At 46.4% G+C, this 15,823-nt stretch overlaps 1 protein-coding gene across 6 annotated transcripts in view; it reads right to left on the bottom strand.

Moving 5' to 3' along the window:
* VANGL1 (VANGL planar cell polarity protein 1) overlaps positions 1 to 10,982 on the bottom strand; it is a 48,243-nt gene extending 37,261 nt beyond the window's left edge. The window contains exons 1-2 of one of the 6 annotated variants that reach the window (XM_017814830.1): positions 10,760 to 10,982; positions 1,253 to 1,545 (exon numbers count right to left, since the gene is read on the bottom strand). In XM_017814830.1, the coding sequence (XP_017670319.1) occupies positions 1,253 to 1,335 (83 nt within the window). In that variant the 5' untranslated portion in view covers positions 1,336 to 1,545; positions 10,760 to 10,982. Of the gene's footprint in view, positions 1 to 1,252; positions 1,546 to 3,945; positions 4,001 to 7,975; positions 8,052 to 8,722; positions 8,803 to 9,456; positions 9,495 to 9,694; positions 9,715 to 10,759 lie in introns of those variants that run through there. The other 5 variants (XM_017814832.1, XM_017814829.1, XM_017814831.1 and 2 more) reach the window with 5 other exon arrangements.
* Between the last annotated feature and the right edge of the window lie 4,841 nt (positions 10,983 to 15,823).

Here is a 15,823-nt window from a genome sequence, read left to right as displayed (position 1 = left end):
TTGGTGAATTTTATTTCCAGTGGTTAATAACCCCAAGCTGACCTCTTACAAAGAAAGCAAGACCATCAAGGGTACCAGGCCAGTGTTTACTTTCAGAGTACCCTCACAGCTTCTCATCTGAGAATGTCTCAGGATGAATTAAGCCCTACTAATCTGCTCACAAATATTTTCCTCCCCCTTCCCACATGGACAGGAAAGCAGACTTTGCACCAGAGACCCTCACTATGCTTAGGGATTGGCTTAATCCTCATGAGCATCCTAGCTCTGCTCTCTCCACTGCCTCTCTCTTGGAATAACCAAAGCCCAAAAGTATCATGGGATGAGACTTTTTCCAGTTTACAGTAAGAGGCTGTAGGATTTTTATGTTGTTTTTGGAACTCTGAAGGCATCTTTCCACATTCTAAGTTTAAAAGGGCAATCTGTACTGGGGGGAGGTGCTAAAGAAGGGAAAAAAGGCAAACAAGACATGTTTTACTCAATAACTGGACTGTGAGCAAAGAGACTTCATTTCATGGAAGAATTCTTTTTCCAACCACACAGGGTAATTGCTTCCGAAATGCGAAATTGTTTTGGACCAGCTCAGTAACAAGTTGAAAAGACTGTAAGTGGCACAGATTTTGCATGTAAAACTAATGATGATGCAGAAAAGAAAAAAAAGGTTCTATATAATCAGAAGTTTCAGAGCAGATGGGTTTTGAGGCTGTTGAACTACCTCAACAGAAGAGGACTTGCTATTCAAGTTCAGAAAAATCTGACTTTTAATCCAATCAATGCTGATAAAGGAACTTGTTGCCGACTCAAGTGCCACTCAAATTCTATTTAAAAAAAAACCCCAACACACTATCAACAGAGTAGCTAGGAGGAAGGTGGGGAGAAGCAGGAAACCTTATTATTACACAATAAAGAAATGGCACCAGAAGAGAAAACAACCAGCAATTATCAGGTTTGGAAGTCTAACATATCTTCTCCCCAGAGACTGTACTCATCCCTTGTACTTTAAGAGCATAGTTAAGTGATATTTTTATTCTATTGGCACTATGCCAATCCTTCTACCCACATATAACCCCAGCATACATTCAACAGGTTGAATTAGCAGCTGCCAGTCTCCTCACTGTGTTCCCTATGAGGACTTTCCACCTGTATCTCCTCCAGAGCTGTGGCCCCACTGATTTCATCCTGGTTTACAATTTTTTTCCCACTGGACATGTCCTAGTTTACAGCTGTAAGTAATTAAAAATAAACATTTCCTTACCCTTGTCTGTGAGCTTTTTTGGAGTGACCTGAGTAGTGGGAGTATCCCGAATATGTTGATTCTGTATCCATTGCAGCAGACATTGGGTCTGCACAGAAGGGGCACAGATTTTATTTAGAAAGTCAGTTCCTGGTGCTCCTGAGGCGGAGTCCGTGGTAAAAGTGCTTTCCTGGGTACTCTTTGCTTCCCAGTCATCAGTGAGATCTGGTCCTCAGAGACTGAGTAAGCTTCACTTTAAAAGGAATCCAATCAGAGGGGAGAGGAGGAAGGGTGCTTGGCTTCTTACAATTGACCTAAGAAAAGAGAAACAGGCATGGAAGTGCACTCGAAGAAAAGCAAGACATCATTCCTACTGCAGCAATTCCCTCATTCTGGTCACATGTCACTGCTTATCACACTGTGTCTGATTCGCAGACTTGTCCTGGTTGATACCTCTCTTTCCAATCTAGTGAAATGTATGCATCTGCAGAGCTTTAAATAAACTCAATGGATCTCTGTTTTGCAGAGTCTAGACCATTCCTCTAGATCATCTCTAGGACAGTGACTTGGAGAAGGCTCAGTAGCCTGGATACCAAAATTCACCCACAGAAAAAGGACCGGGCTTGGCTTTCACACCCCATCTCTTCACCTCTGTAACATACAGCCCAAATAACCCCAGACTCAGAATGGGAGCATTATAGCCTATATATAGGGGAAAGGGTGGGGGGAGGGCACTTTCCTAGAAGAAATGCAGGGGAGGATCAGACCACCATGTCTGAACCTGCTTTGTTTTCATAACTGCAAGGTGTGCCCATTATACAAGCATTAGTTACTATACAATCAATGGCACTGTGAACACCTCCCTCTCTTTGTAACCTTTGCCTCCAGAAGCTAATTTGGGCCTCAAAGAATTCAATTTTATTAAAAATCATCTCTATATATACACATACTAATAACACTGGGGAGAGTTGATTAGAGATCACATCTAGCTTATATGGGCCAACACTTCTTACACTGTACTTTCATCTGGAACAGTAGCTCAAGTCACATCTGTAAAGGGCAGAAGAGGGTTATGATTTTTGGAACAGGAGCAGAACAACATCAGAACAATTCCCAACCGTAACATGTTAAAAACCCTGAACCCTGTGGGGAAGAAAGGTAGACAACAGCCCACTTTCCAAACCCACCATCCTGCATTAGGCAAGAAGAGAAATGGAAGGGAGGGGAGTTACGGAGTTAGTCAGCGGTTTGGGGAAATGCATGTAAATGGTGAAAAGGGAAGAGCTGCAGCAATGGACAGAGGTACCGTGGTGCAGCCCACCACTCCTTTGGCACACAGAAGCCTTCTGCCGAGAAAACTGCTGCCTCCAGTCAACACAGGACTACAGCGGTACTTTCAGAGTGGGCAAAAGACCACTTTAACATTAAATTAGATCTCTGTTATTTTCTGCTCACAGCACTTTTCAAAGCTGTGAGCAATAAAGCAGGTACTGCTTTCAGCCCTCTCCCTCCCAAAAGACAGAGGGACAAAAACAGAAATCGTGCTTTGGCCAACTACTCTTGCCAGCCATAAGACTCCACTAACACCTCCAGAAAAGCTTGTAACAGAGCAGAGAGCTCTACCACCACAAGCTGGGCCAAAGAACAAAGCCTCTTCCCCATAAGGTTCCTTGGCTGGTGGTGCAATCTGCAGTGAACTAAAGAAGCATTCCCCCTGCATCTGGAGCTGCAGGTATTTGCACAGCACTTGGGCTTGCCAGGGCTCTTGGAAAGGAGAAGGCTGCGGGGATCTTTTGTGTACTGGAATTCTCAAGCTCTAAGGGCATAGCGTGCCTTCAGAAAACTTAAAGGCAGCAGAGAATATAGAAAGGACAAATACGGATGGGAACCTAAGGCCTGGTTTTGGGAGGAAAGGAATGAGGATGGATTTAAACATAGTGAAACATAAAGCCAAGGCACAGCACAGTTTGGAAAATGGCATCATTACTGTAACAAGAATAAAAATCTCCCAGCCTAGGACGTGATGTTAACACTTGTTAACTCCCTAGGCTTGCACACAGTCTGTAGCTTATGGCCCCAGCAATAGGCTGGGACTCATTAAAGCTGATTTTTACCTCTACTGTCCTGCTAGGCAACCAGAGAAAAATCTTTCCTCTTTGTTTATCTTTCTCTGATAAATGAGGGTGAGGCCACCACCCCCTACTTCAAAAAGCACTATGATACCAACAGAGGAGATGGCTACACAGGATTTTGCAGTCATTAGGCATTACAAAACAGAAACACCCTCAGCTGAACAGGTGACAAGTATTATAGTCTTAAACCACAGTTTGTGATGTTACTGGGGTACCTTTGAGAACAACCACTAGCTTCACAGATACACACCACTGCATTATATGAATAGGAAAAGCAAGGAATGCTGCTGGCATACATGAGTAAGGGCTAGGTATTTTTCATAGGCCTCTAGGAAAGTATAAATTCCCAGCCTTTTCCTCTAACAACACAAAAGAATTTTCCCCCAAAATCCCAGATAAAAGAACCAGAGCTGAGACAGGGACCGGGAACAGAACTCCTCTTCTGACCCCTCTCGCCCAATCAGCACAGGATCACACTTCTCTGGAGGCATCAGAGAACATTTCAGCAGGTAGAGGCTGCTGTGGAAATGCACGGGCTGCCTACAGAGGAACCATGAACAAGCAGTGCCCATCTGACCGTACATGAAGCAAGGCAGTGCTGGGCACCAGGCATGGGAAGACCAACACAGGAACGCCAGGGCAGGCTGGATCACGCAAACTTTCATTTTCTGTATAAACAAGAGCAACGGTTTTGACACGGCTCTGTGAAAAGTCAACAAGGCGGCCCCCAAAAAACATTAAGTATCCTGGATCACTGTCAAAAGCAGTAATCTTAGAGGTATTTTCCAACCTTAGTGATTCTATGATGAACTCAGGGACTCCACACCTCCTCCTTGCCCTGACCACAGGTCACACCAGTGGCTAAATAGATATTCCTGCCAAGGCACTTAGGGCTGCCAGGAACAAAATATGTCTGCCCAATCTCAGCTGGAAAAAGCAGAAGACCACTGTCTAGTGCCCAACCAAGGCTGACTGTCAAGGCTTCCTAGATTTGCTCAACAAAGAATAGTCTGGACTGCTAGCTAGACACTCCGAGCAGGATGAAAGGAAGAAACCAAGGAGGGAGGAGTGCAGTCCAAACACACCCTCCTCATAGCCTAGCCAAGCAGGTTACCCACCTCCTGCTGTATTTTACAGCAGGAAGGGGGAGCAGCCTTACTCCAGAAAAGCTTCTGAAACTACTGTGGAAGAGGTAAGGAAGGAATCAAAAGTCAACTAACATGCTAAACTATGTCTCCGGGTTGAAGCTCTTTCAATGACATAAACAGAAGTCAATCCTGGATTAGCCACCACCCCAATAGCCTGAGCTCCAGTGACGAGCTGTACATGTATCCTTCATAACACAACCATATCCACACTAAGCACAGTCTTTAAACTAGTAAGTCACTTAATGATTCTTACCCTGCCCCTCTGGGCCAGGACAACTGCGCGGCAACCCCATAATTTGGGGCCCTCATCTCTTCACAAACAAGTGTGAATTGAGAGTCCTATTTAGCCAATTGAAACGGCTTCACAAAAGATCATTACATCTCACAGGACTCCACTGAAGGCATGGCCTGTTTGCAGAGCTTCTGGCCCTGCGTGAAACAAAGCTCTTTTGGCCTGAGGGTACAGTTGCACTGTATTTCAGCGTTGACAAGAAAGCTGGTGTAAGTAGCTTCCACCTCCGCACCACGGTTCACCACTCTCGGTTGTGTCAACACAATTCTCAGCAAGCAAACAGCACTGCTGGAAAACAAAACAAAAAATCCCTTTTCTCCCCCCTGCCATGCTTTTGTCTTGGATCCTTTCCGTGACCTAGTTCACAGCACAGCCCAAAACATCAAAACCAACACCATGGTGAATAGCAGCACAAGCGAACAGCTAGAGGGGAGATGGGAATGCCTCCTCCGTTCCAGTCACGACAATTGTATAACTGCACACCCAGCACTTTACTCCCAGTGGGGCCAGCACTCTCACTTTGCCTTTCCCTTACTCACTGATAACAGAAGGAGGCCAAGTACTAGATGGAAAAAAATGGTAAGGACTCTCCAAAGGAAATTTTGTGACCCTGTCCTAGCAAGGAGGACTGCTGCATCCTGCACAACAGTGAAGAAATGCAGTTACCCCTGAATACTGCAGAGATCACTGTAATTACAGTTTCTAACAGCTACAGAACTCATTGTAACTCCCTCTTTTCATATACTCATAAATCTCAAGAAGAGTTCTTTTGAATTGCTATTTTCCACGCTGGAAGCCCAATCCTATTTCCAGCGAAGTCTGCTTTGTGATCGTCTTCAAGGGAGCACAGTTTGGCTCTCAGCCCAAGAGAAATTTAAAAGAGCAAGTTACATCTTTAAATCAAAGAGAGCAAACATGAACAAGAACACTCTTTTACATCCCATGCTTTCCCAATGGATTTTTCCCTGTGAAGTTGAGGCAAATAACTCCAAACCAGCTCATCTTTGAAATCCTTGTCTGCACAGTTTCAATCTTACTCCATTTAAAACTTGCAATCAATTAGAGTTGATTTACCAGCCCGGTTCATGAAGTTACATGTATTTGGAAGTGCCATCTGGAGCACAAGCAGCCACAAGTGTCTGTGAGGATGTGCGCACACTCGGCTCCAAACGCTGTCAGCCTCGCTTGTTAAACAGCACCAGCTGTCTATAGGGTAATGGATGCCCACAAGCTATCGCGCCGAGAAATCTCTTTTCTTCGTTTAGTGGAATGAAGAGCTTTGCAAATTAAACACACAGAACCCCAAGCGCTGAGCTATGGGACAGCGTTAGGATTCAAGACTAAAAACAATTAAAAGACGGCTAAGCAGTGGGGAAGCCTTCCAACTCTGGCACTAGCTTGGCTGCACGGTACTGCTGCAGCGTATTCCTATTATTCACTTCAGGAAAACGAGAAGTTGCGTAACTTGCTATGTTCAACTGCATATATAGTAAGACCTATGAGCAATGCCACAGGAACCTCTTGCTTTTGAACTTCCTGAGCAGGCCCCAATCCAGCAACTTGATCTGTAAGCACAGAAGTTCTACTTGCAGAGCCAAGAGATTCAGTTTTAATGGCCAACGAGCTTTGGGAAACAAGGTTCTTAGAAAAGTTTCCTATTTATGTTTGCATGTCATTAAATAAGGTTAATTTTGGCCTTTTACTCTGCGGTGATGGCTCTTGATTTGCAAGCCCCTTATCCTAAAAACAAAAAACAAAATGTTCAGTAGTCAGCAAATCCAAGCCCTCTAGCAATAGGTTCTCTTTTCTTTTGCTCCTCAGAGACTCCTTAGAAAGACTTTATAGACCCCCTTGGAATTTTCAGCCCCTAGGTTGACAATCATTAGTCCATGACATGGATATTTCAAAAAGAAAAGTCACCTCATTTATTTATCCACCTGCATGTTTAATCAGAACATGCAACAACACAGGTCTGAAAACACACCAAAGCTGTTTCAAATGACAAGAGAAATACCCAGGCAAAACCACCACCCAAGAGAGCGGTGTTTTCAGGCACTCAGCCCCAGCCTCTTGCCCCCCTGTTACACACTGGAAGTTGGGAAGCTCTCTACGTGTGATCCATCAGTGCAGCACTTCCTGGGAGGATGTCCTTTGCCCACTCCAAGAGCCACATCTGTGCTGTCCAAGTTTCTGAAGCACAATGAGCATTCAAGTCTATCATGCAAATTATACCTCGTGTGCCATCGTGTCAGACTGGTGAAAGCTTGCACTTCCTTGCCCCTACGTCTCTCCTGTGTTGCTAGATTTTCAAGTGCACCTCCTAATCCCAGAGCCATGCAACACAACAGAAGGTATTGTGGCCTCACCCTCATACTAGAGCAGCACCTGGGACTATGCACAGGAATAGCTTTCCATATTGACATTTAAAGCCCTACAGCCTTACCGAAACAAACAAAGAAAAGAGTCTTGCAAGACACTTCAGACAGGCAGCACCTGTACCTCATTTTCAAAGCTTACTTTTAGCCACAGCCCGAAGATACTGAGATAGCATTAGAACTATAAACTGCAGAAGGTTTCTCTACTGAAGGAGCACCCCCTCCCCTTTAGGATACTGCATGTCTGCCTGAATTTTCTATTTGAATTTAGAATGAAAAAGGAGTCTACAGACCCTAATCAAATCCCCAGTACACAACACAGTGGGACTCCACAGTATAGAGTCTCTTTCTCTCTCTCCCTCTTTCTGCTCAAACCTGTACAAAGCCAACGCCATACTGTCCTTACAAGGAGAAAAGGAAAAGGTGTTGACCCCTGAGGAAATAACTGCTGTTTTTTAATTTGACCCAAATCAGAAAATTCTGAAGTACAGGCTAATGAGAAATTAAAAGAAGTTCTAAGATAGTTTCCACATGGGTTCATTTTCTTCTTCCCAGTGACCATACCAGATACAGAGAAGCATGACACTGTTCCCTACCAGCAGAACTGAATGTTACAGTTCTCCACTCAGGTCTGCCTCTCAGGTCCCCACACAGCACAACAAGCCCTATAGCAGCAAAGCCACATTTCTGATTCCATTCTTTGCTACAGTTTTCAGAGGTGGGGGAATGAGGAAGGCAGACTACAACAACAACGTGACATGCAGTTTTGCTAGGTCTTGGTAGCATTTTCCTAGTACCGTATCCCAGTCTCCCAGTGACAGTAAGCCCTCTCCAGGTGGACATGTCCATAAGATACGAGCCACCAGGTACACTGTCACTACTAATCAAAATGAAAAGGTCAGCAGCAACCACCGAGAGATGCTGGTCAGGGACTGTGGGCAGTTAGACACTTGCCTGGGTGGTTTCAGTATAGTCTGGGATTGTTCCAAAATTTCAGCTCAAAGGGAACATTTTTAAGGGAGGCTTTCTGTAAGACTCTATTCACATTTATTTTTCAAAATTAACAACTGAAGCGATCACTGAGCCAACGCTGGTCTCGCAGTTGCGGCCAGTTAAACAGCCAAATCCCAACGGAGGAAGGGAGCCAAGCATGGTCAAAACGAAGCTCTTCAAAGGCAGAAAAGCACCGCTGAAGCTCTCTTCTCCACAACTCTCCTCTCAAAGTCAGGATGAGCTCACAGACAATGATATCACAGAATACGCTCCATAACATCCTAATTTGCACTTCCAGCCAGTATGACTCGATTTCTTAACTCTTTATAGCTGCACAGATCTTGTGGGCAATTCGTTACTGACAAACTCAGGGCCAAAAAATCCCCACTGCTTCAAACAGTAGTAGAATCGCTAAGCCTGTCTCCCCAGACCGAAAACCCTGCCATCAAGTCACTTATGCTTTCACAGACTCTGCAAGAGAGAGCTCGGCGCTTGGCATAAGAGAGTTAATTTAGCACCCTGACAGTGTTCTGAGCAAGAAAAACGCCAACCTTATGTTATTTCACAGCAGCTCTCCAAAGCACGCCTGCCTTCCCGCTGGTCACTTCTGTACCCCCTCCCGTGCTGTCCAGCGGGATGAGCCCAGACAGGGAGCAGTTTGTTTTACACGGCGTGGGCAGGCAAGGCACCCCTCAGCAGAGCCTTCACCCCAGCGTGGATCGACTCGTCCCGGCGCATTCACAGCGCAGGGGCTCCTTCCCAGGCGAGGCTTGGCAGCGAGAGCGCTGCCCGCCGTGCGGGGCTGAGCCCACCGCCCTCGCCGGCAGCGAAGGGCTTATCCCGGGATGCCAGGATCTCTCCCACCCGCGGTATCAGGGCCAGGACCCGACGCCCCAGCAGCCCCGCGGCGGGCAGGGGCACAGCTCCGGCCGGCGGGAGGGAGGTTCGGCGGCCCCCCCGCCCGCCTTCCACCTCTGGGCAGGGGGAGCGGGGACGCGGCGGGCTCCCCCCGCTGCTGGCATCCCCGGAGCCTACCTGGGCTCTCAGCCCCCACCGCCCGCCCGGGGACGGAGCCCTGCCGCCAGGAGCGGGAGCAGCGCGGCTGCCCCGGCGCTGCCCCCGCCGCCCCCGGCACCCCGGAGCAGGGCGGCGGCGGGGTCCCGCCGGCGGGAGGGCGTGGTGGGGGGCAGCAGCGGCGCCCCCCCGCGCTGCACCCCGCACGGACGGACGGACGGACGGACGGACGGACGGACGGAGGAATGGACGGGCAGATGGACGGACTTACCTCCCTCCCGCGGCCGCCCCATGCCGCTCCCGGCACCGACCCGCCGCGCCGCTCCCCGCCACCTTCCCCGGCGGCGGCCGCCGTCGCTGCTGCCGCCGCCGCTGCTTTCCGCTTCCTGTGCCCAGCACCGCCCCGCACCCCCGGCCCTCCCCCGCCGGAGCCACCGCCCTCCGGGCGAGGCTTCCCTCCGCGGGAAGCGCCCATCGTCGCTCCCACCCGGATCCAAGCTCGGTACTACCCAGGCTGGCGCTCATCACACCCGGGCTGCGGCGTTCCCCAGCCGGCCCCTGCTTCAGCCGTCCCTGGGGGGGACCTGCGGCACGACCCGCTACTCACTCCCCGAGGCCTTACTTGACCCTTGAACCTCTCGCTCTAGTTCAGCCTCCTCTGCATCTCGGGTTATACGCACCTTCCGTCGCATCTGCCGCTGCCCCTCTTCCCCATCGCCCCTCTTCCTGCTCCAGGTGCCCGGTTCCAGAGCCCCCCCAGTTCCCCCCGAGGCTCTACAGCTCTCCTGCACCCAGCCTTGCCCCCCTTCTGTCCTTAGGCTATCACCGTGTCCTCCAGCAAAGAGACCAGTCCCTTCGAGCTCTCCCACCCAGGACAACTGTGTTCTTGGGTTTCCTCCAAGGCTGAGTGTATTGCTAGGCACTGTAATGCCTAGCCTTCGGGGGCGGTTTGGTCTCCTCCTCCACCCATAACCTGCAGCTGCAGTGTGCTTTGTCCCTGGTCACAAGAGGTCTGCAATGAGGAAGGACCTCCTGCCCTTCCCAGGGAGAAGGGCCTGGTTTGCTTGAAGCCTGCCCTGGGCACCAAATTCCTTACACACTTGCTCTGGGCAGGTGGGAATGAAACAGGAGGGTTGTATGCCAATGCAAATATGTAAATGTTGCTCCTTTTTCATTTCACCTTTGGGTTGCCTTACCCTTTAAAAATATTTAAGTTTTTGGGCTGTACAATGAACCAGCAGGTGGGAATGTATGAAAAAAATCTAGACCTCCTAGATTCCAGTCCAACACTTTGAACTACCCAGGCCATAAATGGAACAAATGCAGAAGAAACTAAAGTTATTCCTAACAGATAGTTTCTGTGTTGCATTATTGTGGCTTCTGTAGATGGCATCTTTTACTTTTCCTCTTCACTTTGCCCTCGTTCCCTTTTTCCAAAACAATGTCATGGTTTTATTTGTGGTGCTTGTCCCTTATTCAACATGCATGCCCCATAGAATGACTTTACAATGGAACAGTCAACCAGGAATTACAAAAAACCTTTCCATATCACTCTGATTTGGTAGTTACATTACCTCCTATTTTGCATGGCATACATGTTTACCCAACCTGGTGACTGACTGGAAGAGTCTGATATCAAGTGATAGGCTCCATCTTGTATTATGCATCAACATGTGTCTAAACTTGCCCAAGGCCTGAGTACTCTGCTGCATTCCAGGCACTGGCTCTGCCCTGGGAAGTGTCTGATACCCTGTTGAAAGCTGCCTCTCAGCCTCACTGCCTGCTAATGGCTCCCCACCTCGACCATCACAATAGCCTTGCTTATTCCCTGCCCGGAGGTGGGGGAATGTGACAAAAGCCAACAGTGTACAGTTTATGCAGGCCATGCATCTGGTGGGGGGGAGCGACTGTACACGGAACAAGGTTTTACCTGTGCCGTGTGGGGAAGAGGACAAATGGAGGTACTGCCATACCTAAAAGGCTATGGAAATTCAGGGGAAAACTTCAACAAGGGAAAGGGGCCTTTATCAAAGGTCTTTACTAGACTTCTTTGAAAGCAACTAAGAAACTCTATTTCTTCTCCTACTATGTTGCCCCAGCAGCTGCTCAAGAAGGTTTGAGAGACTTTCTAAATACTAGTTTCATGGTCTACAGCAACAGGACTTGTTGCAGTACCCCACAGAAAGGAGATTGCTAAGAGATCTAAGCTGGGGATGTATACAAACCTCAGTGAAGACCAGCACTCATGCACCACCTGGTGCAGAAACCTGATAGACTCATTCATGAAGCCCACTTACGTCCAACCAGGTCAAGCTACTGCCCAGAAAACTGGCAAAGGAGGAATACACTGAAGATGGGCTCTGGGACAGGGTCTAAGATGCTGTTACATGCTTATCTGTCATCATCTACTTAAACCTCTGAGACATGAGGAAATGTTACATATGAGTCAAGCTACTTGTGTGGTAGGGTCATAGTTCAGAAATTTGCGAAGTGCTATTCTCCTGTACACTACTGAATAGGTAAGATTAGAGTTATTTAGGCTTTTTTTTTAAGGTACCAGAATGGATCTCATAGATTTACAGGAGAATTGTTTAAGTCGGAATGCGGTGGTCCAGTGTCCCCACTCAGAACAAGGTCAACTAAAACAGATTGCTCAGGGCTGTGCCAAACGGAGTTTTGAACATGTCCAAAGGCAGAGTCCACAACCTCCCTGGGCACCATGTTCCAGTGTTTAACATATGCATAGTAAAAATGTTTTTTTCTCATGTTTAAAAGTAATTTCACATATTTCAGTTTGTACCCGTTCCCTCTTTTCTTTTCACCACATTCCACTGAGAAGAGTCTGGTTCTGTTTTTTCACCCCTTTCCAATTGGTATTTATACATGTTGGTACACATTTACACACACTGATTCCACTCTGAAACCTCTTCTCAAGGCTGAAAAATCCCAGCTCTTTGTGTGTTGGATGTTCCAATCCCCAAATCATGTTAGTGGACTCACTCCAATATGTCCATGTCACATGTGGTCTCTGGTCCAGAGTGTGCTCTGTCTGCTTGTAATGCAAAACACCTTCACTGCTCAGTTCCCTTCTGTTTTCTTTTTTTCCCATTCCTGCTGGAATAGTGGCCAGGAGATGTTTTAGGAAGGATCTGTAAGTGGTCAAGTAGATGGACCAGCACTGCTTTATGGCACGATCTTAGATGCACACACAGATAGATGAGAAGGTAGGACACTCATATGAAGCCTGGCCCAAGCTTGATCTGTTTCATGAAGTGGCACACAAAAAAAGGGACATGATGTCAGATTCTTCATCCCTTTCTGCAGTGGACTTGCATGAGATCATAAATACCTTTGATTTGTTCCTAATTTGTCTCTCTTCTATGAAAAAAAAAAATCCTTATCATGTGAATGCCAATGCTGTAACCTCAAGTTCAGCGGAAGTAGCAGAGGAAGGCTAGTAGATGTCCCTGCACTTACTTCAACAAATAAATCAATAAAATAATTATTTTCTGCTTAAGCCAGCAAAAACTGAAACTTTTTCAGATTTTACAAGAAGCAACTTCTGACTTCCCTTAACTCTCCTTTGGCTTGTTTTTTTCAACAGTAACATGACTTACATTCTCATTTCATATGGCTCCTTGAGGGGATTGTTTGTGTCCTTAGCTTTGAAGAAACCCACAGGGACATTATACAAGTGCAATCAGGAACATTCTTTTCCACGAGGATCCAGACAGTTTTTGTCCTTTCACATTTTCTGAAGATTCTAGGTGCCTTCCCACAAGTGCAATACTATCTGACCAGGGCCAAGATGGGTGGATAGTTTGGTCCCACATGAAAAAAACTCACTGACTCATTCATGCAGGATATTCAAAATTATAAAGGCATCTGCTTTTTAGAGGAAATATCCATATGTAATTCTACTAATCCAGCTACTGCATTCTGCAGGCTTGTATTTTTCACTCTGAAAAGCATGAGTTGTACAGAAAAACAGGGAGAGATGGATGTTTGGTCACAGCTGTGTTGAACACAGGTTATCTTGGATCCACCAGAAGAGGCACTTTCTGAAATGTGGACATTATCCCTTCTTATAGCAAATTCCTTGAAGTTTTGAATCACCCTGTTTTATATTTTGATTTACTGATCACAGTGCATGATCAACCTGCTATCCAATGATTATAGCTAAATTCTCTCTTCTAGGATCATATATTGTAAAGTTATGGGAGTTTTCACTCAACTTGACATGTAGCTTACACTTTCAAATCATCTCTTGGCTCAAAAATTTGCTTTCCTTTTTCTTCCAGGACCTTACATTCACTTATTTTTAAATAAATCCATATACTTACCCTTATATTTTTCTACTGATAATTTTTGTGGGCCTGATTCTGCTTTTTTTGGAGACACATACGTACAGTATTTTTGTTAAGATACTGAGGTCAAATTTGCTGTAGATTTTCTCCATCACCTTGGAATCCAGTCTTTCCCTTTTTTCCCCTCAAAATCCAGGCTCCACCTTCCCCAAAACACAGTGACATATCCAGATAATTTTTGTCAGTGACAAAATTCAGTGACAAAATCCAGTGACAAAATCACATATCTACACATGTCCATGAAAGCTGATTGGTTTCTCAGTTTGGTATGGTTTATACTGTTTCCTGAGTAGAACGAAAAGATCATTTTTAAGTTGCAGGCCACAGAGATTCCTCACCAAAGACAGAACTTGTGTGTACAATGCCCTGAGAATCAGAGGCAGTGCTTTGTCAAGAAATATAAGCATGAGCTGAGCCAGCACAAGTATAAATGTCACTCTGAATTACAGCCTGCTTTTATATAGCATCAGCTGGAGCCTCCAGCATGGGGTGCAAAGTTTTTCCTGAGACTGGATGCCACTTCATAGGTCCTATCTGATGAAACTGCTTGTAAAGCCAATCTGAACTGTGCATGATCTTTCTCTTTGCTGCTGACCTCAATCTAGCAGCACACATCTAAAGTTTAAGTAAACGTGCAATGACAGATATGCACAAGGAGCCACATTTCTCTTATGCTGCACATAATCTCGTTCAGAGGAAGAGAGAGGCCAGAGGGACATGACTACAAAAGAACACCTTCCTTCCCTTTTGGAGTGGTTGCTATTTAGAAAGGGAAAATGCGTAGTACTGCACAGCTGAAGAAACAGTATGACACATTTATTTTGTATAGCAACTTCTATAAAAGCTACTGAGCCCCTTATGGAATTAATTTTCTGAAATACACGATTTCTGCCCAGATAAAGAGAAATGGTGGTGGGTAGCAAACACTAGAAAAACCTCACTTGGCTGAGATTCTGCAAAGTCCAATTCAGGATTCTGCTGCAATCTCAATTCCATTTCAAAGCAGAGAGAAGTAGAGCTTTTCTTTGGGTTTGGCAATTTAAAGAATATTAAAGATTATTGTTTAAAAACCCACAGCAAAATCCCCATACTCCAGAATAATTTCCTAAATCAATTTAAAGGGAAAAATAATCTAGATTTCATCTGTACAGTCAAAGAGGACGGGGAGGAAAAAAGAATGTATTTTGTTTGACTTGCCCCTGAGTTAGAGGGCTAAAATCTATCACATACCATGACTTTTCTCTGTGTGCCAGGTACCTTGCAGCCCCCTACAGACCTTATCTTAAGGGCTAAGGGACATTAAAAGGCAGGTAGTCATGCCCTCCTCTCCTTTTTAACTCTAGCCAGAGTCATACCAGGGTGAGTGGCACGGGACAGAGGCTGAGCCTCATCTTGTTGAAACAAAGGAAAGCATGAGGCCTCAAACAGGAATACTTGGCCATAGTGGTGGCAGACACACTACTTCAATCTGTTCTGAGGGACTCAGCCACAAGACAAATCCTGCCCCAGTGTAACTGCATGGAGGGCAGAGAACCTGTAGGTGAGCTAGAATTTGGCCATAAGTGTGTGTGAAGCTGAGGAACAAGACTGCACACACTGGAACACTTGGGAATTAAACCTTTTAAAGAAGGACAATACATACACAGGAAGAAGAAGAGGTAGAAGAACAGAGTCTTGAGTCTGCAGACTGAAATGATGTGTTCAGTCAAGCTGCCAAAGAGAAAAGCATAATTGGTGTTTCAATGCTGGCAAAGAGGGAGCGTTTTTCCAGGCTGGAGAAGCACCGCGCGCTGCTGCAGCTGATTAACAGTGCCACCAGCCGGCCTGCTGGAAGAGCGCCAGTTGGAGAGACTCGGGGAAAACAAGGTACTTCTACCCACCATCTCTCACCCCTCCAAATCCTCACGGTCGGACACCTTGCCAAATACAGAGGGGCTGTTCCTGTGAGCAGCTGCAAGATAGGTCTTACCCACAGAGGTGCTGTGCAGCACTGGTTTACCTAAGCTTCAGCTGGGTCAAAGGAGATAAGGAATCACCTGGGGTTTTCTGGTACAGCTAAGGGAGAAGGACAGAGTATCCAACTCAGGAAGACTTCTTCTAGCGTGGAGCACACCAGTCAGCATGATGAACCACAGAAGGCCTGAAATTATTAAGTAACCAGATGGTGCCACAGAGGCAGCGCAAATGCAGCCAGTGAGATGTTTGTTGGCTAATGAGATATTTAAGGACATACTTTCCACTGCATGTGGGGTGGTTTCCTTTTGGAAGCTG

Source organism: Lepidothrix coronata, unplaced genomic scaffold (genome assembly GCF_001604755.1).
Source record: "Lepidothrix coronata isolate B3197 unplaced genomic scaffold, Lepidothrix_coronata-1.0 Scaffold46, whole genome shotgun sequence".
NCBI classification, from domain to species: domain Eukaryota; kingdom Metazoa; phylum Chordata; class Aves; order Passeriformes; family Pipridae; genus Lepidothrix; species Lepidothrix coronata.
The sequence above is the reverse complement of the archived record's forward strand: the minus strand, read 5'-3'. Positions and strand labels throughout refer to the sequence as shown.